This window comes from Vipera berus (genome assembly GCF_964194415.1).
Source record: "Vipera berus genome assembly, chromosome: 7".
NCBI lineage: Eukaryota > Metazoa > Chordata > Lepidosauria > Squamata > Viperidae > Vipera > Vipera berus.
The window spans coordinates 21,195,164-21,222,380 of record NC_138209.1 but is presented as its reverse complement, the minus strand read 5'-3'; the positions used below and the strand labels follow the sequence as shown (position 1 = coordinate 21,222,380).

The following is a 27,217-nucleotide window of genomic DNA, read 5'->3' as shown; positions in this document are numbered from 1 at the left end:
GGTCAAATCCCGAGTGCCGCGTAACAGAGTGAGCACCTGTTACTCGTCCCAGCTTCTGCCAACCTAGCAGTTCGAAAGCACGTAAAAATGCAAGTAGAAAAAATAGGGACCACTACGGTGGGAAGGTAACAGTGTTCCATGCGCCTTTGGTGTTTAGTCATGCCGGCCACATGACCATGGAGATGTCCTCGGACAAGCGCTGGCTCTTCGGCTTTGAAACGGAGATGAGCACCGGCCCCTAGAGTCGGAAACAACTAGCACGCATGTGCGGGGGAACCTTTACCTTTACATTTAAAGATTTGGTTGCATCTCTCTCATATTTCTTTTGTCAAAAATGTAGATAAAGAAGAAGTACTAAGAAAACGACAGAAGCTCATGCCGAATTTCTCCGATAGTTTTGGTGGAAGTGGCGCAGGTGCTGCAGGAGGTGGAATGTATGGAGGAGCAGGAGGAGGAGGCGGTGGCAGTGCTGGATCAGGTAAAGAAAAATGTTAATGGGATAATGAATAAATAATGGAAGGTGCATTAGGAAATGGCTTTTCTTTTTATTTTGAACTGTCACTATGATAGCTGGGTTTTGTTTTGCAGGAGATTTAAGGAACCTAAGAAGTTATGTTTTTGTGTGTGGCCCCATACAGTGCTGATTCTAAACTACCACTATCAGTACAGTCCATATTTATGCATTTAATTCTCTGTGGAGTTAGGCTCTGTATATTAATTGAATTGTAAATTGAGTAATGTATTACTTTATTCAATTTAATGTCTTTATGAAGACAAATTGACACAATAACATTTTTCATCCCTAAAAACCAAATATTTTCACGTATATTTATCTTAATACCGTACGTTTTTATGCACAGTTGGAGAAGAGATGTCTATTAAGAACAATTGTCCTTTAATTTAAATGTAGGTAATATATTTAAACAAAATTTACATAAAATTTACATAAAATGTATGAATTATTGGAGTACAGTTTGGAAAAGCAGTGCACACTTATTTATTTATTTAAATTTAGGCACTCCCCAACTACAAACTGACTCTAGGTGGCACACAAAAGCAATAAAAACATAATATAAAACAAGACAAGACAAACTGACAAATTTTCTTACTGTATTCAAACTTTATAAAAATCATTCTCATTTTAGTTAAAAGAATTATTAGTGAAGGTCCAGTATGTTATTAATTCTTTTATGACCTGTACATGTATATGTATATGTATATGTATAAACATTTTCTTTCTGTGGATATAGCAATTATTGTTTTGTTGTTGGGCAAACATTACCATCCATATTGAACTCTTAAATAAGAATAAATAAATGTACTTATTTATTTGAATTAGTATTACTTAAAAGTAAATTAATGTTTAGCCTTTGGCTTATATTTGCAGTGATAAACACCATACCTGATAGTGCATTTCTGGGTGAATGCTAATAGAATGTGCAATAATAACATATATCCTTGAATAAAAGTTAGATTGTTGATAAACTACACCAAAAGGCCTCCCAAGGGGAAAAAAACCAATATTTGCTATAATAGTATTTGCTATAATTGCAAGAAAATTACTTTACTGACCTATGCATAGTTAACGTCAGACCTATTTATACTGTGTAACCTATTATATACAGTATATAGTAAAGCTTTAAAAGCATGCTTTCATATGTGTTTAAATCATGTATTTTAATCTTTCTATATTTATAATGAAATATCCATGGAAAGCAACATATTAAGCATAGGTATTGCATAGCCTGCTTCTTCTTATACCTCTGAGACCCTGAATCCTGTGAATTATCTTTGTTATGTGGATTGTACTACTTAGATTTCTATTTTGTCTGCTATAGATAGTGAATTAGTCTAAATAATGTATGTTTCTCTTGTTTATGATAAAATTAGAAAGAGATGACGTGACACGAACATGCTATAAACATCTATAGATGACACTTTTTGACTTTAAAACAGACATGTCAAACACAAGGCCCGGGGGCCAGATCCGGCCCGCGAAGTGGTTTCATGCGGCCCGCAAAGCCACCCTGGAAACAGTGAGGGAACGGCCCCCACTGCCTTGGCCCTGGCCCAGAGACCCTCCTTCTGCCAGAGACCCTCAGATCTGTCCCACTCCTGCCCAGGCCCCCATAGGCACCCTTGATGCGAATGATGTAGAGCTGGCCATGCCCATCCAGTAGGCCATACGCACTTTAGCCACGCCCACACAGTAGGCCACGCCCACCCAGGCCATACCCACTCGGCCCCCTGAGGGCAACCGCAATGCTGATGCGGCCCTCAATGAAATTGAGTTTGACACCCCTGCTTTAAAAGATGAGAAAATGCCTTCTTTATGTTTCTTTTTATTACTTATAATCTGGATTTTTTTTTCCTTGTCACGCACAAAAAATGTACATACTTCCATAGAGATTCATCAGACTAAGAATTCTGCAGGTAATTTTGTCAGTTGGAACTATTGCATATTACACTTGAATCAGTACAGGTGGTCCTCGACTTACAACAGTTCATTTAGTGACCGTTCAAAGTTACAATGTTACCGAAAAAAGTGACTTATGACCATTTTTCACACAACTGTTGCAGCATCCCCAGGGTCATATGATCAAAATTCGGACACTTGGCAACTGACTCATATTTATATCGGTTGCAGTGTCCCGGGGTCAAGGGATCACCTTTTGTGATTTTCTGACAAGCAAAGTCAATGGGGAAGCCAGACTCACTTAACAACTGTGTTACTAACTTAGCAACTAACTTTGCTTAACAACTGTGGCAAGAATGGTCATAAAATGGGGCAATGTTCACTTAGCAAATGTCTCAGGAACAGAAATTTTGGTTCTCAATTGTGGTCGTAAGTCATAGTTTATTTGTGAATCATGTTCATCCCCAAAAAACTACAATTAATGATGTGTCTTTTAATCTGTTTTTTTTCTTTTAGGATATGGGTACCCACCATATGGGTTTTCCAGTTATGGCGCAATGCATTTCCATTCCAGCACAAACAAAAGTGGTGCAGGAATGAAACACGGTAAAAATCAAAGGACATTCCCCCCCCTCATTTCTGTTATGCATTGGGATATTACTCTTTGTGTTATTACTGTGAGTAGTCAAGTAATCTAAAAAATGCGATTACTCAAATTCATGTAATTTTCATAGTATTTAATTCCACCTACATGTGTAGGCTTTGTAAAGAAAGTTTGACGGCTTCTTGTTGCAAGGCCACACAATCTGAAATACCTGCACAACAAACAACCTAGGAAGGGAATATGAAAAAGGGAAGAATGGGTTTGCCCAGTTCATAGTTACCATGGGGCATGGATTGAATTGGATTGGATTCCCTTAAATAGGACCTAGATTGAATACTAGGAGCAGACAAAGCCAGGGTTAGAAACAGAAAAAGATAGCACCAAGTAGAGTATTAAATGAGCCATCAGTTTTCTCTTTATCACCACCTTCTGTTCATTTTTCTTTTTTGCCTCAGTTCCTTTCTTGAAACATCTCTGGTGTGTGTAAAAGACAAATCCATTTTTTAAAAATTATATTTTTATAAAAATCCAGAATCCAAATGTTTTTATTCGTGGTAGTAGCGAATGGTAATATAGCCTGCGGAGGAAAGGAGGCAATCTTTTCTTCTGAAAATCTACACAAAAATTAGACCAAAAATAGCATGAAAGCCAACAGAATAGTTTTTATTTTTATTTTATTTTAATCCCATTTATATCCCGCCCTTCTCCGAAGACTCAGGACGGCTTACAATCTAAGCACAAATCAAATGTGCTTAGCAGTAGCCTTCATTCTATGTATATGCCTGCTTATTAGGGCTTTCGCGCCCCCCCCCCCAGCGGCATTATTACAAAGTCAGCTTATTGCCCCCAACAAACTGGGTCCTCATGAAGCTCATGTGTTGCAGGGGAGAGCATACTTCAGGAAAGTTAGAATCTACAGTGAGAAAAGTTATCCTTATCTTTCCAGATAATCATCCTCATAATCTCAAACACAAACACAACCAGCATCCACTTGAAGCGAGGTCTTGTTGCAGTCAGCTGCAACTTGGAGGGCAGTGAGGTGTAGCATAGCCAATTACATCTGAAAATGGTGCAGATCACTTATGGCTAGCCCTTTGGGCATTTAGATTGGTTGTTCCAAAAACTTTATGAAACAATGTCTTTGATTGGTGGAAAATGATGTCTGCTTCTCTTGGCTCTCACTTTGAATGTAACAGAGGACAAGCCAGAACCTTTGCCATCTATACTCTGATGCAATATGCCCACTGGTTTTGTTGGGTTTTAATTAAAAACCTCCATCTTTCTCCCTTTTCAAGGAGTTTCAAATGGCACGCCCAAAGGGGAGAACCAAATGTGCTGTAACAAAAAACACAACAAGAAAGTCAAGGAGAAAGTAGAGATTGAAGATAAAAGCGAAACCAGCCCCGACTTGGTTTCTGGGATGGAAGAAGAGGCTGGTACTGACATTCATTTACAAGGTAATTGGAAAAGTTTACTTAGCATTCTTGCAATTATTTAGGAAGGTGAAGTACAGATGAAGCCTTGACTCTTAAATGCAATTCTTAGTTGAAATGTGCAACGGCAGATAGTCAGATCTGATCATTTTTTGAAACTGAGAAATCAGTTTTCTAATTCAGGCATCTTCTAATTATTTATTCAGAACTACTAGAGGCATCTGTATCTTAAAATGTGCTGTTTTATTATTATAACCTGTCATCCAGAAATGACTGGTGTGCTGCTTTAAGTTTTATAAATCTGGCTTTAAAATTCCATTTTGGTTCAAGAAATAACATGCTTGAGTCTTTGGACATAAGAATCCTAATGTACACATGTGTAAAAATGTATGTGCACTTAATTGTTTGAGTGCATGTGTGCATTTATTAATATGATTTAATTTATCCTTTTCTGAGCCTAACTTTAGCTGACTTTATAACACTTTAATGCAACATCAGCTAAATAACTAAATAAACCAACGCTGCAGTGATCAATAGATTGTAGCTAAATATATAAAAAAGGGAGGATATGAATTTAAACCTGTATAAATAGAGTTTAAAACCATGGAGGTATGAGAGAACAAAATGGTTACTTAGTGTTTGAAGACTAACAAAAGCTGAGTAATATTGGGGGGGGGGGAATCCATAATCTGAGTGCCCCAAAGAAATTACATTTCTTGCTGTCCATCTAAACTTCAGTGTTAAGAATACTTGAAGCAGAGTCTTCAAAGGTTATGCGAAGTCTTGTTGGAAGAGAGGAACTTGCCAATCCTCCCTTTCACAGAAGTAAATGTATTATGTGAAACATGTCCTAGAAAACAAAGATTATGCATCAAAGAATGTTTTGTGCAATTGCGTACAATGCACGTCACTTCACATTAATTAACAAGCACAATTGATTAAATCTTAAACTTTGTGGGTACTTTTGTGACCAAGCAGTGAAACAGCTTTAATGGTTTTCTAAGGTTTTCCTGTATAAAAAAAAGAGAGGAATGTCAGTTGTTATTTAACGTGAGAATCTAAAGCCCCTGTACCTTCTTTGAGCCCTTGTCAGGTAAACAGCCTTTCAATCTTCTAGCCCTTTTGATTCCAGCATCAAATACACCAGAGACCAGGCTGTTGTGTTTCTTTGCAGCTCTCTGCACCGTAACTCTTCCCAAAGGAATAGCAGTTTTGTTGAAGCAAGCAAAGGTGAAATTAGCCAGAGGGAAACAGCAATAGACAGCTGGAATTGTCCTACTGTATCATTGTCCGTGGCTTGTCAGTTTCAAAGAAAACAATGCCTTGAGATAGAAATTTCACATCTACACAAATAGTAGAACCATTGTTACGATTGCACCTAGTCATGGTGCTGCTTGAACCTAGGATGGTTCAGTTTAGTGGGCCATCAGAAACACATTGAGAAAAGGAAGAAAATATTTCTCAATTATTCTTCATCTCCTTCAACGCCTACTGGAGCCTTAGAGTTTTGGGACCAAGCCTATTTCTACTTTTCTCCAGATTCTTGAATAATTTAGTGTATTGAATAAATTACAGAATGCAATAAATACATTTATATTGGAACTTACCATTTTTTTGTTTGTGACATGGATGATTTGTGATTGGCTATGGTAATTTTTTTTTACTAGATTCCATCTTTGTAGAACCTGCATGCAATCATTTTGGCTTAGCTACCGGTATCATGGAGTAGTTTTGTTTTGGATTACAACTTCTGTGGTCTCTTGTAGGATGCTTTTGAAGTATAGAGATTTTCATGTATAGAGTCATTCTCTTTCATCTGACTGATACTCAGAAATTTTGGCTATATGTTTCCATTATAACTGTAAATTATAATTCTGCTCCCTACAGATGCCTTCTTTTTGGAAAAAGCCATGGAACTCGCTAAACGACACGCTAATGCCCTTTTTGACTATGCAGTCACAGGAGATGTAAAGATGCTTCTGGCAGTACAACGCCACCTTACAGCTGTTCAGGACGAAAATGGCGATAAGTAAGTATGTAATATCATAAAGCCAAATTTGTATAACATGATGGGGTGGCATTTTTGTATATGATGGGGAAACCCTAATTTCCCAAATTCTGTGTTTTCCATTTTATTTTTTTATTAGAAAAACAACTTTCTCAAAGATGTTTACAGCTAGCCACAATGATATCCAAATGAAAAAAAGTGTTCTAATATCACAACGTCGATTCCGCCCTTTCATAGTTGTGTTGCAGCCTATCATGCAAGTCTCAATCTATTCAATGACATTTACTTTAGGGCCAATGTACACAGAACTTCATGTTAAAGGCAGAGAGTACATGGTCCTCTGCAGAAGAGGAAGGTTGAGTGATAAAATATGCATCATAACATATACAGTACTGATGCTTGCTAAGTTATCCTCTGCAGCAGTCTGTGGTTCTCTCTCTCTGTTTAAGATGCCGTTCCATCTGTACTAGCCTGAAAGTAAATTTTATTAAATTCACTGATTTTTCTATTGTTTCTAGGTAAACCACTTTAACTTTTGAGGTATCATTCTCACTATTTTATTTTTCCCCAAGTAATAGATGTCATATTCTTCTCTTGAGATGACACAGAAAGGAAAATAATGGTTCCAAAATGAGGCAACATTCCAATGATTCATTGTAGGTACTTCTCATTTAGAGAGAAAGAGGCAAAATGATTTGACTCATCTCTATATGTAACGTTTCAAAACAGGATGAGAGGGCTTTTTCCTCCTTCAGCTTTAATTCCTTTTGCTTTTTAGACCAGAGAGAACTCATTCCTCATTCCAATCTTTTTCCAGAATGCCTTAAGGCTTGAGGTTTTTGCAGTTGCATCTCTTGCAGCTGATACAAATCAATTATTCTTCCAGAAAGTACTGAAGAATTTACATTTGGGGAAAAAAGATAATATTGGAATCACTCTATCTGGACATGACAGGAGTTGGAGTCTAATATATCTGGAAGGTTATTTGATTGGAGGAGTCTACCTTTCCTCCTCTTCCAAACATCAGGCTTTGATATTTAATCTTACCATTTCCTTCAAATAATGCAGAACAGGAAGCTTCTCAACTCTGAAGCTGTAGAAATTGACAAGGATCATATGTTACCAGCACTTCCCCAACACTTAAATGTGGGAGGAAGCCTATAAGGTTTATGAATTAAAAGAATGATTTAAAAGTTGTTTAAAAGAAATGAAGCATTGTGAAAGATCTTTCGTTGTGGCCAGTGGTAATAATGTTGTTGCAAAGAGTTAGCTCAGATCAATGTGATTTCTACATCTCTAGTACAAGAGATTTGCATATTCCATTAAACCAATTCCTTGCTTTGTGAAAATGTTGTGATCTTGATTTATGACCTCTTTTTAATATATGCTTCCTCTTCCTTAGATCTTTTGAAATCCTATTTTGATTACCATACTGGAATTCTATTCATGCTACATCTTGCTACATTTTCTTAGGCAGTGTTCACAAGGCACAAATAATGCAGCCATCCTCTCCCCAGTGGTTGATTATCCCTTGAATGTTGGCAATACTTAATATAAGATAGTTAGAAATGCCACATGATTTTTATTTTTTAATCCTCTGAACCCCAGCAATGAAGGATTGGAGGCTTGTCTCTTCCTTTCTCACTTCTTCAAACTATATTAATACCTGAGATACATTACATCACATCACATCATGTCACATCACATTACATTATTAATAGCAATGACACAATTGGGGTTAATGCCTCTATGGAAAAACTGGAGTCCTTCACGTTGCTTTCTTCCCCCTTTTCACATACAGCCTTAAGTGTGGCCATAAGAAAAGTGATGGGAGTTTGTAGGAGGCTTTGTTATCATGGGGTCTCTCTGGGATGTCATTTCAGGTTGAATATGTTATTTCCAGGAAGTGAAGGGAGACAATTGCCTGGAGCAACTTAGTTTAACCTCAGACAAGACTCTTTTTCCCTCTCTCAAATGACCAGCATAAAGCTGCCATACAAACATGCTTAATTTATTCTTAAAAATCTATAGGTTGGCTTACAATGAATCTCACCACCTGCAGTCTATGCTTCTCTGAGCTGAATGAGATAGGGCAACAGTTAGATGTATTTTCCTCGTAGGAAAATATACTCTACTGGGGAATTCCCAGCCTCTGAAAGAAGACTATCCATACTGTTAATCAATGTGCCATTGCTTCAAGGCATATCTTGAAAAATAATTATGGATCTGTACAGCAAGGGGAGCCAAACTAGACATAACAAGAACTACACAGTTTGCTCTTCATTACAGGATTTCTCTTTTACAAGTAGATTTTATTTTGAATTCAAGGGTGGAATATAAAACAATACAATTAAATTAAAATATTGTTTAGGGATAGGTGTAACAGATTTGACTTCCATTGTCATTGGAAACTTTTATCTTTGTGGCCGTGATGAGGTTGAAATCCAGCAACCTATGGTCACTAAGTGGGAATCATTGATCAGGCTACCAATTCTGTCTTTTGGAACTAGATATATGCTTTAGACATAACGAAGAAGAATGAATAAGTTCATAACCAGCACTTTCGGTTATGACTGGAAATAGACTGAGGTCTTGAGTAGTGCTTCTAAGAATTGAGTTGTATGTTCCTTGCAACCAATTTCATCTGGCCATAGACTAGTTTAAACTTTCCATCATCGATGTCTATGGAGAGTCTCAGTTATCCAGGTCAGAACTGAAGAAGCTTCTTGGATGAGAAGCAAAATGTTTTTAAGGGGAAAAAAAATCAAGAAAGTCCAGTTGCCTTTTGGAAAAGTACTTTTGGGTTTTCCACCATCAAGGGCTATATTTGAGTTTGCAGAGACCTCTGACTGGCTGCTATTGAAAAAGAAATGCAGGAGAAAATGTTTTGATCCCCTGAGCCAACTTGTAGTCCAGCATTTCATGCTGGAAATGAAAAACAAACAAACAATTCTTGACACACTGTCCAAAAATCACCTTTGCTCAGGACAGCCAAACAGGATGGGAGTTAAAGGAGAGCAGATTGGGTGTAGCTTTTTTGAAAATGTTGCTCCTTGTTCTTGCATTTTCCACCAAACCATTTATGTTGATTGTGTCTTTGCCTTTCCATTCCCTCTTTCTCCCTCAAAAAAAAATCTTAATTTTTTTTTTAATTCAAAAAATAGTTTGGGAGATTTATTCATCATCCTTGATGCATTTTTTTATTACTTGTCTAAAAAAGTAAGTTTGAAAAGTGATTAAGCAATAGTGGATAAGTAGAGGGAGATGGGCAGTTTTAAACTCAATTTTTAAATCAGCTAGAAGCACATCAGGGGATCTTTTATATAGGCAATTGTGGGAACTTCAGATTGTTTCTCCTAACCTTCCTTTTTTAATTATGAATGACTGAGAACCAAATGTACTTAAAGAAATAAGAAATTGTGGTCTCAATATAGTAAAACAAGGAGGTTGGATTTCCGTAATATATTCCATCTTACATATTAAATGTGGTTTTGGGGGTTTTTCCCCTCATTACTTCTCTTTTTCTAGCTACATTTCTGAATATACCTTAAAGACAAAAACATTAAAGATCTGCTCAATAGTAGGCAACTGTCTAAAAGAAAGTGTAATTTCCCTTTCAAGTTGGTGCAGTTCTCAGCCTTTCAGATCTTAAGTCCTACCCAATAGTTTATCAAAAAACCTAAATCATTTCATGAGAGATAGTTTAAAAAAACTACTTTATCTCTGAAGTTCACAGATTATATACAAATCATACTTCTCTTTTATGGCAAATTGTAGTGGTTTACCTTGTGCCCATCTACAATATTTCTAACTGTGTTACTGTCAAATTAAAAAGCATTGATGTTAAAAATCCTGGGGAGGCTTGTGATGGCTTAAATTGATTAAGGATAGTCCACTTCAACAGAATTTACTAAGTATTTTGATTCTGTTGTACATGATGTTAGGTTTTAAAGGTATTCAAGATTGCCCTTTGTTGCCTGCAGCAAAACTGTGACTACCTTTCTGGAAAGTAAGGATTATAATTTCATTCTACCAATATGAAGCTTTATTTGTCATTAAAACTCCTGACTTAGAAAAGGCACTCCCATTTTCATAGAGAGCTCTATACTCTGCAAAAATGCTTAAGTAAAGAAAATTATTTGCAATATATTTATTCTTCTGATAATATTTCTGAAAACTCTTGTCTTTCCCTTTCTTTTCTTTAATCAATACCAGTGTTCTTCACTTGGCAATTATTCACCTTCACACGGAACTGGTGGAGAACCTTTTAGAAGTAATAGCAAATATGAATGCTGCTGATGTTCTCAATGTGAGAAATGATCTTTACCAGGTATGGAAACACTGGGAAGAAGGTAATACACAAACCAGTTCATTTCTGGACCTAAGTGGAACTATATTAGAGGATACAGTGAAATTTGCAAGAGGACATATTGTCTGCAACTGAAACTCATGTGACCCATTCAGTATTACTTTTCTACTGTTCTTAAGCTACAGGTTTTCCTACACATCCATCAGTTAATAATCAGTTAATAATCAGTTAATTTCCATGTTTGTACTTTATATTTCGTAGAGTTTTAAATGGGTACATGTGTGCAAAGTGAGCCAGTTTGAGGCAGTAGTTAAGGCCCCAGGTTGAAAACTGGGAATCTAAAATCCACTCTGCATTAGGCACAAAGCTAGCTGGGTGAGGTTTACGCCAGTCAGTCTCTCAACCCTATGAAAATGAGACATCACTTCCAAAACTGTTGTAAAAAAAATGCAGGGACAATTCCAGGCAGTTGGGAGGAGTCAGAATGATTTCAAATGCACAGACGTAAACACATATGCAAAAAACAGATTTGCGGGGGGGGGGAATTCTGATGGCCTTTTTATTTCTCCCATTCCTTCTTTTTTAAACAGACTCCTTTACACTTGGCTGTTATAACAAGGCAAGCGGGGATTGTGAAAGCCTTGCTTGGAGCTGGGGCCGACGTGAACCTCTTGGATCGCCATGGGAATTCTGTCTTCCATTTGGCAGCTCAGCAAGGAGATGAGGCAGTTTTAAGTATGTTGCTTCAGCACAAAGAGGCATCTGGGATGAGAGACCTTCCTAACGGGGACGGTAAGCAAGTATCAGGAATATCGTTCTAATGGATCAATAGTGCTGTCCTATTATTTTCTCAAGAGCTATTCATTATTTCATTACAATTTAGATTTCCAAGGAAGTTCTGTATTTTAATGCTTACATTTTGAAACAAAACACATTATTCTACCACCTCCTTCATCAATAGCTATGCAGTGTTCTTTAACTGTACAACCAAAGATGCTTTAGAGAAGACTGAACAAAACTGAGCCTAACCTATAAGAAGACAATGATAAGGAGGATGTCATGTCAGTGTACCATCTCTTCTCTTTTCTGTCCCTGCTATTTTTTGTTATTTTCTTGATGGAAACTTTCCAAAAGAAACTTTCCACTGCTTCTATCCTACAGTGCTGCCCATCTGAAATTTGGTATTTCGGGGTTCATTTTGACCAATTCTGCCATAGATGTTCAGGAATATGTCCTGAAATATGTCAGGACCTCTTTTTTTATAGCCCCTGTGTTTTCTTCTTCTTTTTTTTTGTTGTTGTTAGTTGCGCAGTCGTGTCTGACCCATCGCGACCCCATGGACAACGTTCCTCCAAGCCTTCCTGTCCTCTACTATCTTCTGGAGTCCATTTAAGCTCACGCCTACTGCTTCAGTAACTCCATCCAGCCACCTCATTCTCTCTCGTCCCCTTCTTCTATTGCCCTCAATCTTTCCCAGCATTAGGCTCTTCTCCAGTGAGTCCTTCCTTCTCATTAGGTGGCCAAAGTATTTGAGTTTTAGCTTCAGGATCTGGCCTTCTAAAGAGCAGTCAGGGTTAATCTCCTCTAGGACTGATTGATTTGATCACCCTGCAGTCCAAGGAACTCGCAGGAGTCTTCTCCAGCACCATAATTCAAAAGCCTCAATTCTTTGACGCTCAGCCTTTCTTATGGTCCAACTTTCACAGCCATACATTGAAACTGGGAAAACCATAGCCTTGACTATACGTTTCTTCTTAAGTAACTTCAACATTTTGGAAAATGGAAACGTGGTCACTTTTGAAAAAATTAATTTCAGGAAAAATTGTCTTGAGAAAAAGGGCAACTTTCCCTGTCCATAGGGGTTTTTTTCCGGATACAATATTTGCCTGATTATGTCTTATTATGGTTGATTGCATGGCCAGGGAGATGTTTAGATAGGATTTGGCATTTTTATCCACATAGTGAATCCTTCCCAGGGACCTGGGATAGAGAGATGTTGTTAAAAGTATTGTCACAGGATGTGAGTTGTTCTAAACTGTTGTTGTTGTTGTTGTTATTATTATTTACACAACTGTGTGAAATTACAACTGCCAGTACTTTAGGTAGTGTTGGCATTCATGCAGATTGAATTCTTCCCAAGAATCTAGGATATTGCAATATTATGGTGTTGTATATCTGCAGATTCCAGCAGTGTTGGTACATAGAAATTCTGTCAATGCACAGATTTTCTAAGTGCTGTCCAAGATTTCTTTATATGGCACCCAGTGTGGCAATAACCATTGGACCTACCATAGCTAGTTTATGCCACAAGATTTTCAGATCTTTATATTTTCAGATCTTTATATTTTCTGATCTCCAATTCTTGGTCTTCTGTTCTACTTCCCCTGGTATTGCCATGTCAATTAGCCACATTTTTTCTTTCTTTCTTTCTTTCTTTCTTTCTTTCTTTCTTTCTTTCTTTCTTTCTTTCTTTCTTTCTTTCTTTCTTTTTCTTTTTCTTTCTTTCTTTCTTTTTCTTTCTTTCTTTCTTTCTTTCTTTCTTTCTTTCTTTCTTTCTTCTTTCTATCTTTCTTTCTTATTGATGTTATTATTATTATTATTATTATTATTCAGGCCTGACAGTCCTTCACTTAGCTGTTATTGCAAACAGTATGCTGTGTCTCAGACAACTCCTTGCTGTTGGTGTTGATGTCAATATCCAGGAACAGAAATCTGGAAGGACAGCCTTGCACCTGGCTGTTGAACAAGGAAGTATTTCCATGGCAGGATGCCTTCTGCTTGAGGTGAGCATTATGGGGGCAAAATCTCTCTATCTCTCCTTTCTCTTTTGAAAGAAGCAGCCATTCTTCTCTATATAATCCTCCCACCTTTATAAAATTGGGAAGAGTGTAGTGATACATCACATCCTACAATAATGGTACATAAATATTTCCTTCAAACACAGGCAATCCTTGCTTTTGTTCTTAACTAATCGGAAAACAAGGAGCATCCCCTTTATGATTATTTTGGAATTCATATTGCATCTGATATCATTATTGTGTTTCCCCTATCTGGATCCAGGCATTCTGGTTATCTGTGAGAGTATTGTAGAAAGTAGTTATATTGATGCTTACATATTTATATGTTTATGCATGTGTGTGCAACACGAGAGGGAGGGAGAGAGAGAGAGAGAGCCATTTTGGAAGAACATCACATCTTGCAAGTTTCAGTACACGGGTGGTGCAGTGGTTAGAATGTAGTATTGCAGGCTAATTCTGCTGACTGTCAGCGGTTTGAGTGTGACGGGCTCAAGGTTGACTCAGCCTTCCATCCTTCTGAGTTCAGTAAAATGAGGACCCAGATTGTTGGGGCAATATGCTGACTCTGTAAACCCCTTAGAGATTGCTGAAGTGCTGTATAAGTCTAAGTGCTAGTGTTATTGCTAAATCTGAGACATGCTGTTCATACCTGAAATCTCACAAGATTTTAATCAGAAACAAAAAGTCTTGTGAGATTTGTTGACTGGGACATTTTGATTACGGTATTTTAATCTTACTTTAAAGTGCATGTATTCTAGAAAGGCTATGCTATAGTTGTGATCTTAGGCCAATTTACTACATTTTCTCTAGCTTTTGCTTTCAAGCTGGTCACGAGCCAAAACAACATGTTTTTTTTTTGCTTAAAAAAACAGGGAGATGCATTTGTGGACAGCATTACTTATGATGGAACCACTCCACTTCATATAGCAGCTGGAAGGGGATCTACAAAATTGGCAGCTCTTCTCAAAGCAGCAGGTAAGGAAGTAAGTCTATAATGACTGTATCATTATTCACTCCTAAAGTTCTAGCTGAAAAAAAATTATACAATTCAAAATTATAGGCCCCCTCCTGCCAAAATGCACTGCTTTTCTAATACACATGCAATTTTATGCTTTACATTATTGTAATGCAACAATGGAAGAATTTTTGTCTTGTAATATTAAACACTTCCCATTTTAAAATGTTTCTCCCTTTTTCCTCTTAATCACTTTTTCATTCTCCTCTTCCTCTCACTCCATTATCTCTTCCCCATCCTTTCTTCAGCTGCATTATCACCTCTTCTTACTCATTTTCTTCTGTGGTTTTAGTCATTCTCTAATTGAAAATCTCAATCCAGAGTTAACTATGTCATTAGGCACAGTGGGGTAATTTCCTTGACCATCAGAGGTTAACAAGGTATTGGAGGGAAAGACTTGTGTGATCCTGCCCAATTCCTTGTTCAGTAGCCCACCACCCTCAAATAATTTAATGGCTCAGCTTCCCCTACTGACTCATTGTTGTCAAATGTTGCCAAATTTCCTTCTTAAAAAATTATATGCGTTGTTGTTGTAATATATAGCGTTAAGTGTTTAAAGACAGAAATCTTTTTCCCAGTACTAAGTCAAAGCGCTATCCACCATCCGTAAGCAGGCACAAAACGCCAGCATAAAATTTGTTGTTTCCATTGCCAATATTTATCCTGTCTCTGTTTCATTTATTTCCACTCACTACCAAATGGTCCTGTCCTTATTTAACAGTATGTCATATATTCTTATGGGGAAATTGTGGCTTTTCTTTTGCCTGTGCTGTTGTCCTCTTTTACACATGATAACCCAATGAGAAAATGTTCATCAATCAAGGCAATGCAGCATGAATTGGGTTGTGTCTCACTTTGGGAGCCTGTATATTGTTCTCCAGGCTGTTTAGTCTCCGCCCCCCCCCACCTTTAGCATACCTCATTTGGGCATCTCCCAAGTTAAAACAATGTGAAATGAATAAGGAGAGGAGAGGAGAAATAGCCCCAAAGAGAAAGAAGGCATCACCTGCATTCACTGTGCAACTAATAGATACTAAACTGATAGCTGTTGGGAAGTGTTTGAAACTGACAAGTATGGAAAACTGGCAGAAAAGCTCAATTCAACACCCCTCATACTCTGGACATCCCAGCGAAGAAATGTAGATACATTTCAAAATACTATTAAGGGAGCATAGATCAAGAATACATCCTTTCGTTCTCCAAATAAAATATTGGAGGTCTGGACATTTTTAGAGTACCATTAAAGAGGACTAGCATTAATACAATCTTCCCCATATAAAATAATGGAGTTGTGTTCTTCTCCTCTAGGTCTTCTTCTAGGTTTGAGAGAAGTGAATGAAAATTAGGAAGGGGGTGGGGATGAAAGTGCTAATGAAGTATGCACCCACTCTGAAGTGACTGCAACAAACCAGGGTTAGGGATAAGAGGAGAGGAGTTTGTACGCTCCCCCCAACAGTCTCAAAATACATCTCAACAGAGCTTGCCTGCAATATTATAATTATACCTTGAAGCTGCAAGAGAGAAAATATTTCTTTAAAACTCGTGTACCTCACATAGCGCTGTTTCATTCATGAGCTCAGGATGAGTCAAAGGCAAATTTGTGCCAGAAGAACCTGGTATGGATAAGGCTTTTTATGCTGTGTTAAACTGCAAGTGGAAAGCAGGGCCGGAGAGATTCCTAAATAAAACCTGGCGTAAATTGGAGAAAAACAGAGGAAGTCAGAACAAAGAATATTCTTTTTTTTTTTTTTAAAACTTTTGTATGGTGGATTTTTAATTTCCTGTAAACCGCCCTGAGTCCTCAGGGAATAGGGCGGTATATAAATGTAACTAAATAAATAAATAATAAATTATTTTAATGTTGTAGACCAGGGGTAGGCAACCTTGGCTCTTTTATGACTCGTGGATTTCAACTCCCAGAATTCCTGCCCCGCTGTTTCTGAAGGAAGCCAGCTCAGGAATTCTGGGAGTTGAAGTCCACGAGTCATAAAAGAGCCAAGGTTGCCTACCCCTGTTGTAGACCATGATGAATTCATACTTTAATGTTGTAGACCATGATGAATTCATACTTGTTCTCCAGTAGAATCTCTCATGCCTTCAGCGTGATCATTCCAAGTACTGTTGTTTGGCACTAGGACTAACACTTAAAAGACATAATTAACAAAGAGCGCCATTTAAAAACAAATCAATTCTGTCTCAGATTTGGACATGAGGATGCACCTAAGATTGTGAAAAAATAATGAGTTATTTTTTTTCCTTCATATGGAATCACTCCAATTATTTTTGGAAACTTGCTAATATACACTAGATAACACATAGAAACTCTGCCAATTTACAACATTTGTTTAAAAATTGGGAAATTGGGATGAAATTAAGCAATGCCAATGATACCTAGGTGCCTTGAATATTTAATTACCTACATATTAAACTGAACTATTATAATAAAAATGCTAAAATAATTTATGCTGTCTCCTCCATATTCTTTATTTATTAATATAGGTGCAGATCCTCACATTGAAAACTTTGAACCATTATTTGAAGAGGAAGATACGAAAGATAATGAAGGTGAAAAAAATATACCTGGGACAACACCTCTGGATATGGCAACCAGCTGGCAGGCAAGTGATCACTGATACCTTGTTTCAAAAGACAACATTTTTTGTTTGTTTCTTCTTTGTTTCTTCTTCTTAATCACATATTTTCTCTTTTCAAAAAAAATTGACACTGTGGTTGTGTCAAGTTTCCGACGTATGGGTTTTTCAAGTGACTCTGAGGCATTGTTTACCTTAAAAGTCCTTTATTAGCCTAATACACCAGCAAATGCTTGCTTGAAGGAAGCTGGAATCTGAAATCTCCGCCTCTTGCACAATATATTAAAACACAATTCTCCACCTCTCTAATTTTGTCATTAATCATATTCCCCAATTAATTTAAAGAATCAGTTTCCCTTCCGTTAGAACAGACATGTCAAACACAAGGCCCGCGGGCCACAAACGGCCCGCCATACAATTGAATCCGAGCCGCACAACTCTCCTGGAAATTACGAAGGTCTGCCCCCCACCACCTTGGCGCCGGCCCGGCTGAGCACTTGCTCAGTAGGAGGCAAGCGCACGTAGGCTGGTGGAGCCCAGCAACATTTGCAGCTCATTAGCCCCTCGACAGCTTATTGGCCAGAGCCGTCTCCTGCGGCTCCCAGTCCTCCTCCACCACGTGCAGTTCCGAAAAAAATAGTGGGACTAAAAAAGTTCAATCAATCAATTCAAAGTGCTCACATAAAAGAAAACCCTTGCAAAGTTTGAATTGATTGGTTGAACTTGCTTCTTCAGACTGCACGTGGTGGTAGCGGAGGAAGAGACTGGAGGACTGGAAAGGTGAGTGGGCCCTTTTTCTACCTGCTGCGCGGGCGGGGGCGGCCAGTCTTGGGGTGCCCCGGGCCTGCCTCTTCCCTGCCCGGCAGGTCTCCCCTTGCCCTGCTCCACCGCCACCTCTGCTAGCCTGGGGCGGGGGTCCACCAGGGTCTTAGAAGCTTCCCCGTCAGCCCCTGCCTTTTGGCGTGCCGCGGGTGGCAGATCTTACAAGAGATTCCCCTGTGGTGCCTGCCACGCCTGCTGACCTTGGCAACAAGTCCAAGCCATTGGTGCACCTCCCCTGTCACTGTTTGTGCAGGGACCCAGAGGCATCCCCCCCGTATGGGGATCCACTCTGCCGCCCCCTTTTCTCAGCTGCCTGGCAGCACATCCCACAAGGGAGGTCTGCTAGGGAGGTGGCAGTCCGGCGTTGTTTCCCCCCTCATGCATGTGTGTGTGTGTGTGTGTCAGACCTGCAGGAATGGCTGGTAAAGGTGGTGGCAGTCCGGCATTTGCGTTTCTCTGTGTGTCGAGCCCCGTGGGCCCGACACACAGGAGGGGGGGGACGCCGGAATGCCGCTTCCCTACCAGCCATTCCCGCGGGTCTGACACACACATACACACACACATGCATGAGGGGGGGAAACAACGCTGGACTGCCACCGCCTCTACCAGCTCTGCAAGGCTCTGCCGCCCCCTTCTTTCAGCAGCCTGGCCCGAAGGGACGCCCATTTGGCATCTGGCAGGCAAAGCTTAAACTGCCATTCACTTGAACCCTGGCCCACAAGCAAGAGATCTCCAGATTTATTTGAAATAAATAACTTATCTGTTATATTTGAAATTTTACTCCTTTTTACCCCACTCTTAGACATAATACACTTCTGAACTAATACAATACAATAGTCTTACATGCAACTGGCCCTTTGAAGGCAACCATGATGCTGATGTGGCGAAAGTTTCCAGGAAGCAGTTTCCTCCAACTTCTTCTGCCTTGAAAGATCTCTGGAGAGGAGCAGAAGGTGGCAGGGAAGCTGCATGAGGGAAGGCTGCTCCAACAAGCCAGCATCGTGACCACGCATGATTGGAAATGGGGATTCCCTTTCAAGAAGGGCCAGCCTCCCTCATGCATGACTGGGAAGTGCTGCTCCCTGCTTCCTCTTGCTCTCCAGAGATCTGTCAAGGCAGAAGAAGGAAACTACACACACACACACACACACACACACACACACTCCAAGCTTGGAGACTAGGAGGCTATCTACATCTGAGCTAACAAACTACCAATCATGCCTGGGCTTGGGAAGAAGGCCCTTTCCATCCTCTGTGGATAAAAGTCCCTAAACTTGGAATGCAGTCTGTGTGCGTGTGCGTGTGCATGTGCACATGCTTGGCTGCAGAAGTTTGGGGAGGTGAAGAGCTTGTGGGGCAACGAGTTGTCCCCACATCAAATTAGCCGGTGCAACTTGTTCTTTCCTGACCAGGTATCTCGAGTCAGCTGCGCTGAGTGAGCAGCATTGAGCTGACCACGCCCACTCAGCCACGCCCACTCAGCCACACCTACTCGGTCACGCCCACTCGGTCACGCCCACCCGGCCCTTTGAGGGCAACCATAATACTGATGCGGCCCTCAATGAAATTGAGTTTGACACCCCTGCGTTAGAAGAACCGCCAAAGCCTTATCTTCTTCAGAGAGACAAATGGCTTTGAAAGTGCATTCCTACTCTTCCCTCCTCCCATTTTAAACTAAAGCAATACACAAGTCTTAAAGCAATACACAAGTTTAACATATGAAATAGCTACTTCTTCATCTCTTGTCAAGCAATAACATTCGATGTTAGCAGCGTTGACAGGTTGTCTAATACGGTCAGTGCTCAAGGATGTGAAGAGTTATAGTTCAGCAATATCTGAATTGCATTTCTCAATGTGCAATACAGTGAAGGGTGAAAAAGAACCTCTTATAGGTGACTCTGATTCTATTTTTACAATGATAACAGTCAGTGCTAACACCTTAAGATGTTATTTAGTTTTGAAAATTGACATATACAAACTTAAGTGTTTTTTTAAATTAAAAATATTTAAAATTGTGGTTTAATTGTAACAGATATTAGCAATGTTTGTATAACTAAGAGTAGGAGGTTTGAGGGGGTCAGATCTAGCCTCACATTAGACACAACTAGGTGATTTTGGGCCACTCTCTCAGCCCTAACAAGCTGGCGACGGCAAACCACTTCTGAAATCTTGCCAATAAAAATGTAGGGATTATTCTGGGCAGTTAAAAGGTAGTCCTGGACTTATGACTACAACTTTCCATTACTAAGCAAGGCAATTGTTAAGTGAGTTGCGCCTCATTTTACACACTTTTTTGCTATAGTTGTTAAATTGCAGTTATTAAGTGAATCATGCAATTGTTAAACAAATCTGGCTTCCCTCATTGACTTTGCCGGAAGCCAGCTTGGAAAGTTGCAAATCACATGACCCCAGGATGTGGCAGAAATTGTAAATACATGCCAATTGCCAGTTGTCCAAATTTTGATTATATGGCCACGGGATGCTGCAGTGGTTGTAAGTGTGAAAATAGGTCATAAGTCACAATTACTAAATGAATGGTTGTTAAGTCAAATGGTTGTATTTACCAGTGACTTGATGGGGCAAATAAATTTTTTGTAGAATTTAAATCCAAATACTGTGGTTGTGATTTGGATAATTCAAAGTGGATTAACTGTATCAAATGCAAGGTGAATTATGTATTTTGTAACAACAATATTTTAATGTTAAACCACAGTTTAGCATTACAGGAGGGGATGTGGCCTCCCGTTTTTCTTTTGTCTTGTAACCATAATAAAGAATTCAGAAGTAAAAGCTTATGCTTTAAATCAATCACATTTTTCTTAGCTTTGAAAAGACAAGTTTTAATTAAACCAGGGGTAGGCAACCTTGGCTCTTTTATGACTCGTGGACTTCTACTCCCAGAATTCCTGAGCCAGCTCGGAGTTGAAGTCCACGAGTCATAAAAGAGCCAAGATTGTCTACCCCTGAATTAAACTATAATTAATAAGCAAAATGCTTCTGTGAGTCTTGTTCTTAAAAAGTAGTAGTTTATTAGGGTTGTTTTTCACTATTAATTAAAATCACTTATGATTCAAAAATGGAGAAAGTTTCTTTACATTCTCTCGGCAGTTCTACTGGTGAAGGAGAGAACCTAGCAACTTGATCTCACATTTTCCACAGCAAGCTGTCATTTGGCACTGTGTCTAAACTTGGCAACTGAGCAGTATAATGTTCAGGAAAAATGCACAGGATAAAATCAATACTTTTCTCACCTATAACTTGTTTTTTCCCCTCTTGACAGGTGTATGATATTTTGAGTAACAAAATATGTAAGTCAAAGGCAGCTTCTGAGGATCTACTGATTCGAGGTGAGAGTATATTTAAGCAAGAAAATAAATCCTTTGATACTTATATGGTCTTTCTTTCTGTAGTAGGTATTATTTTGCAGGGAGCCAACGTATATAGGAAATCGGTAGGGATTTAATTTTTTTAATTCTAACTAAAAATACCAATGTGACCTGTTTTGATACGTATTGGGGTATGTATGGTTTCAATCTTCCAATTGTAGTCAATAGTGGATTTAATGCTACTTTAAAATACTGTATGCTGTTCCTTGGAAATTTGAAGGAAGTTAACATAGTTTAATGTAAGTTTATGGAATCTATAATTATGACACTCTAGTGGATTTTTTAAAATCTTTTCTAGGCAATATGAAAGACCTGAATGAGGATGTTAAATTACAGCTGTACAAATTGCTTGAAGTTCCTGATCTGAATAAAAGCTGGTCCATGTTGGCACAGAAGCTAGGTCTAGGGATATTAAACAATGCCTTTCGGTTGAGTCCTTCTCCATCAAAAACTCTACTGGATAATTATGAGGTAATTCTCTTAACTGCCTTACTATGATGAAAACCTTCTTTGACAAGATGGTGTCTAAACACTTATAATTTTAACTTTCATGTTGTTACATGTAGAACTTCTTGCCACATACTGAGGAATTCCTTGTATGCTGGCATGCCTAATTTTTAGGAATTCCTGTCTTTCACAATACAGGCAATCCTCGGTTTACAATGGTAATTGGGCCCAGAATTGTCGTTGCTAAGTAACGTGGTTGTAAAATGCAATATCACATGACCACATCACTTAGGGATAGCAATTGCAGTAGTCTGGTTGCCATTAAATAAAGACCGTGCAGGTTGAAGACCGCATGAGTCATTAAGCGAGGGCTTTATATGACTGCAACTTTGATTTTGCTGATGGCTTCTCCATTGATTTTGCTGATGGGAAGGCAACAGGGTATGTAAGAAATTGTGATCATCTAATCACGGAGACAGTGTAAATCCCCATTCAGCATGATTGCAAGATTGAATGACCACTGAATGAGTGGTCATAACCCGAGAACTGCCTGTATAACTTACTGCATTCTCCATTAGCTTACATTCTTTGTGCAATATTTTTTGAAAGGTTGAACAAATCTCTCTCTAGAGGGAGAGAGATGAGAATTCTGCTTCCTGCATCCAGATGTGTGTAGCTAAATCTGTACCTGACCTTCCATTAAGATAATGTAATCATAGATTCCATACCAATTATTGAATTTTTAAAGTATTTTTATTAGTATAATAAAATACAAAGGAAAGAAAGATCCACACTGGTAGTAATATAAAAAGAATAACCCAGTAATAACAAAACATAAATAAAAGCATTAAGAGAAAACTTTCTAGTGATATTTTCCCCGCCCCTTCTGTTTATTTCCCCAATTGCTGCCACAACCTAAATACATACTGTATGCTTTATATTTACTATTAAAGTTACTAGAATCTATTTGAATCCTTCAGCCTATTATTTATTAGTCTCATACTGTACCTTTGTTGTAAAGCTATATTCCAAGGGTTTCCATTTGCCCTGTTGTATAGTGAGTATACTATAGTATAGTAAGTAGTATATTCCATTCCTACTTAAATTTGGTTAGATTTCTATTATGAATATATTTAGTCAATTTTGTCATCACTGCATATTCTCCAGTTTTGGTCTCCCAGTCTGATGTCAGCAAGCTTTTTCCCCCCAATGTTGAAATTTGTTCTTGCAGCTCTCAACACACAATATAGCTTAGAACATTTCAAATTTTTCATTTTTTTCTGGAATTACACTTAATAAAATTCTTTGATTTTAGTTCAAGTCTTATTTTTAGGATTTTCTGAGTATTTTGCTATATTTCTTTCTAGTACTTTTGAAGGGTTTTTTTTTTACATAACCATCTCATATAACGTGTTCCTTCTTTGTTACGGTACTTCCAGCATTTACTGCTATTTATCTATCTTGGTAATTATTGAGATAAATATATATATAATCTGTAAATTATTTTGTATCAATTTTATTTTGCCATTTCAAATGTATTGATTGATTTTTCTATTGCTTTTCCCATTATTGTATTGTAATTATTTTGTTGAAGTTTTGCACCTGTATGATGTTTAGGAGACAGTCAGCTCTTTTTATGATTTATCTTCACTATTTGGTGATTTTATCCACAGACTATAATTAAAATATAAAATGAAATGTTTTCCATCCATTCTGAATGTAGCATTTAAAATATTTTATTTTACTATGTAAATGCATATTTGCAATGGAGAAAAGGGGAGAATTGCATGGTTTTCTTAAATGGTAATAAGATTGCAGGATTTAAAAAACTATGCTGCATATTCACTCAACTGTCTTAATATCATTTTTTGGAGTGGCAGAGTGTAGTTTTAAAATATACAAATTTATCTCCCACTAGATATTATAGTATCTCTGTAGAGTCTCTGTGGGGGGGGTGGAATCCTTCCAAAGTACCTTAACTTTGTTTCCCTTTTGAAAGGTTTCTGGTGGAACAGTAAGAGAGTTGATTGATGCCCTCAGAGAAATGGATTATCCAGAGGCTGTTGAAATAATTGAGAAAAGAACTACTTCATCCAGCCAGTCTAGCCAGGAGAAAACCAAAGAGGATGTTCTTCCGTTATGTGATTTACCTTCTCCTAGGACAGAACAAGCAGGTAAAATAAATGTCATTTCAGACCTCTTGACCAGTAGACCTTGGAAACTTCATTGTTCAAAGTCCAAAGATCTGTGGACTTCAACTCCCAGAATTCCCTGGTTATCGGGGTTACACCCCCAAAAGAAAATTCAATTTACAACCCTTGCTTGTTTTTTTGTTTTTTTTAATTCCATTTATATCCCGCCCTTCTCCGAAGACTCAGGGCGGCTTACAATTTAAGCACAAACCAATGTGCTTAGCAATAGCCTTCATTCTATGTATATGCTTGCTTATTAGGGCTTTCGCCCCCCCCCCCAAGCGGCATTATTACAAAGTCAGCTTATTGCCCCCAACAATCTGGGTCCTCATTTTACCTACCTTGGAAGGATGGAAGGCTGAGTCAACCTTGAGCCTGGTGGGATGCGAACCTGCACTAATTGCAGGCAGCTGGTGTTACTTAAGGAGGCATTAGCACACTGCTCCACCAAGGCTCCATAGATCATCCATTCATTTTCAATAAATCTAGTAATGCTGTCAGTCTAGCTAAGCATGTTTGGTTTTGACTAGTTCCTGGATGGAAACTAATGCTGTGAGTTTTTATGGAAAACGTAGGATATAAAATTATTTAGTTTTGCTAAATAACCCTTAACTGCTTTTTTCTTTTTTTATTTTATTTTGCTATATTCTTAATTACTGGGAAGTAAGCCCTCTTTAAAACTGAGGAGTATTTGCTTTTGAATAATCTTCATTATGGCTGCCCAGTTAATGTAGACTAGAGGTTATGTTTGTATGTATCATTTATTGGGCTGTTGCCAGCTTTTCTGTTGCATCCATTAAGAAACACCAGTGGCATTTAAAACGCATTACAAGTAATTAAAATTCCTGAAGATGGAGGTAGTGAATTAAGATTGAGCCAGAGGGTGGTAAAACTTTAGCAAACATTGACAGCTTCAGTTCCATTGAAACTGGGGCAGCCTTCAATACTTGAAACCCAGTTTGCAAGAGGGCAACCGTTGGCATGAAAGAAGTTCTAGGAGAATCTTCAGAGAATATCTCACCTCTTATACCATAAAGCTGGTTCAACGTCTCTATCATGTCCTGCATTGTTTATATTAACTTTAGGGCATTATTTTGTATTTATTTATCATGTTTTTGAACCATCAATCTACCTTCCAGAGGGATTAAACTATGTTACTAAACTATGGAATTATTGCAAATAATTAGAAGGCAATATATTGAAAATTCTTGTCCAGACTGAAACTTGACTCTGGATTAGGAAAAGCAGAGGTGGCTCTATTCTCTTCTATGAAAACAATTGGGTGTACTGTGTAAGTCTGTAAAGTGTTGTGTGTCATTGCATTTTTCAAACATTTTCTTTCTTTCACCAGATGAAATATGTAATTTCAAGTTCCAGGATGCTGAAAGCATTTGTGACAGTGGTGTAGAGATCTCTCTTCACAAACTTAGCTTTACATATTCTGATTCTTTTACCGACAAGACATCAATAAACCTTAAGAAAAACGCTTCAGGCTATGGACAGGACAACTCATTACAAGGTAAAATTGAAGTAACTTAAATATGGTATTGCTATGAAAATGCTTTCCAGAGAAAAGAGAACTGTTATTGATCCAAAGTTCACCAGAAGAAAAAGCTCTTTGAAATGTTTATCCACTGGACTTTTCAAGAAACTCAGACCAGATCCCAGTAAACTGGAAGACTCAGGAAAAGGATTGACCAGCACTTATTTTTTCCCAGAAGGATCACTGGTAAAGAAAATGAACCATTCTCTTCATTCTCAGTGAAAGTTATGGAACAGACTCTAATTGTGGTCCAAAGCTGTGAAGCACAAAATCACAAATAATAATCAGGATTCTTAATTGCAAAATATAATGTAAATGTATTTAAAACTTCATCTGGTGTCTATAAAATAATGCAAGCTTCCAAGGGTTTGCCATTGTTTTACCTTTTTATATTGTAAATATTTCAGTTTAGATAAATTGCCACTAAGAATTTTTTTAAAAGGCTTGTTTTTTTAATTTTACTTTTATAATAAAAAGCAAAAATGTGATGAATTGTGGCATTGTTTATATTCTACCTATGGCTAGAAAATGTCTCATAATCAAGCATGTGCAGCAAGTCTAAAAATAGAAATATATAAATTGATTCCTATTACTATTTCTGAGGTAGACAAATGCATCATTTCTGAGTGACAGGAAAGCCAGAGAAAGAAATTAAAAAACATTTTTACAAATTCAAATATATCAGAGTGGAAAAACTACAGGTAGTCCTCAACTTACAACGTTTCATTTAATGACTGTTCAGAGTTACAACAGCACTGAAAAAGTGACTTATGACCGTATTTCACATGACTGTTGCAGCATCCCTGTGGTCACATGATCAAAATTCAGATGCTTGGCAACTCATATTTATGACGGTTGCAGTGTCCCAAATGTCGAGCCCTTCGGGTTCGACAAACTCGCCGGGAGGGGGATTCGGCTCGCAGCCCTCGGCAACAGCAGCGGCCACGCCCACACCCTCCAGCTGTCCGGCGGGCGAGCTGCCGTTTGCCGCCGAAAGCCCAGCCGGCCCCAAAGCCCCCAGCTGACCGGCGGGCGAGCAGCCGTTCGAATGCCCAGCCGCTCCTACACTCGCCAGCTGGCCGGGGGGGAAGCAGCCGCGCGCCGCCGAAGGCCCAGCCGCTCCCATCACCAGCTGGCCGGGGGGGAGGCAGCCGCGCGCCGCCGAAGGCCCAGCCGCTCCCAAGCTCCTCAGCTGACCGGCGGGCGAGCAGCCGTGCGACGCCGAGAGTCCAGCCGCGCCCACACCCTCCAGCTGTCCGGCGGGCGAGCGCCGGACCCACGGGCGTGCCGCTATCTGAAAGGAGGCTGAGGGCGGTCGTGAGTGGCTGCAGGATGGCTACGCCGGGGCAGCCAGCAGGGAGACGGCCGGCAGCGACGCAGGGTGCTGAACAGCTGCACCCGGACCTTGGGGGCTGCCAGGGGGTCATGGGGATGGCGCGGGGAGATGCATTGGTGGAGGGGAGCACACTCAGGTTGTTAGGAGGGGGGTGGGCTTGTACTTACCTTCACGCTGGGAAGCACGGTGCCGGTGGAGGGAGCTGGGCGTGGGTTGAAGGAGTAGGGGGGTGGAGTATTTACGCAGGCCAGGCGGATGCTGGTCTGCACGAGGGAGGGGTGGAGTCTAGGGGTGGGGCTGCTACCTAGTTACAGATT

General features: G+C 39.0%; 1 protein-coding gene across 1 annotated transcript; it reads left to right on the top strand.

The window, feature by feature from the left end:
* Nucleotides 1-365: 365 nt before the first annotated feature.
* On the top strand, nucleotides 366-26,041 carry LOC308670521 (nuclear factor NF-kappa-B p105 subunit-like). The gene is made up of 13 exons (XM_081332063.1): nucleotides 366-478; nucleotides 2,933-3,022; nucleotides 4,316-4,477; nucleotides 6,341-6,482; nucleotides 10,677-10,791; nucleotides 11,361-11,562; nucleotides 13,384-13,553; nucleotides 14,441-14,543; nucleotides 17,083-17,201; nucleotides 21,277-21,343; nucleotides 21,681-21,853; nucleotides 23,829-24,003; nucleotides 25,373-26,041. The coding sequence occupies exons 1-13, from the start codon at nucleotides 376-378 to the stop codon at nucleotides 25,558-25,560; spliced, it is 1,809 nt and encodes a 602-aa protein (XP_081188189.1). The 5' UTR covers nucleotides 366-375; the 3' UTR covers nucleotides 25,561-26,041.
* Nucleotides 26,042-27,217: the final 1,176 nt, after the last annotated feature.

What these genes read in the sequence shown, in the direction of transcription:
- LOC308670521 (XM_081332063.1), top strand. Translation starts at nt 376, where the DNA reads ATGCCGAATTTCTCCGATAGTTTTGGTGGAAGTGGCGCAGGTGCTGCA. An exon ending in CAGGACGAAAATGGCGATAA is followed by an intron (nt 6,483 to 10,676) that starts GTAAGTATGTAA and finishes AATCAATACCAG; the next exon opens with TGTTCTTCACTTGGCAATTA. An exon ending in ATATGGCAACCAGCTGGCAG is followed by an intron (nt 17,202 to 21,276) that starts GCAAGTGATCAC and finishes CCCTCTTGACAG; the next exon opens with GTGTATGATATTTTGAGTAA.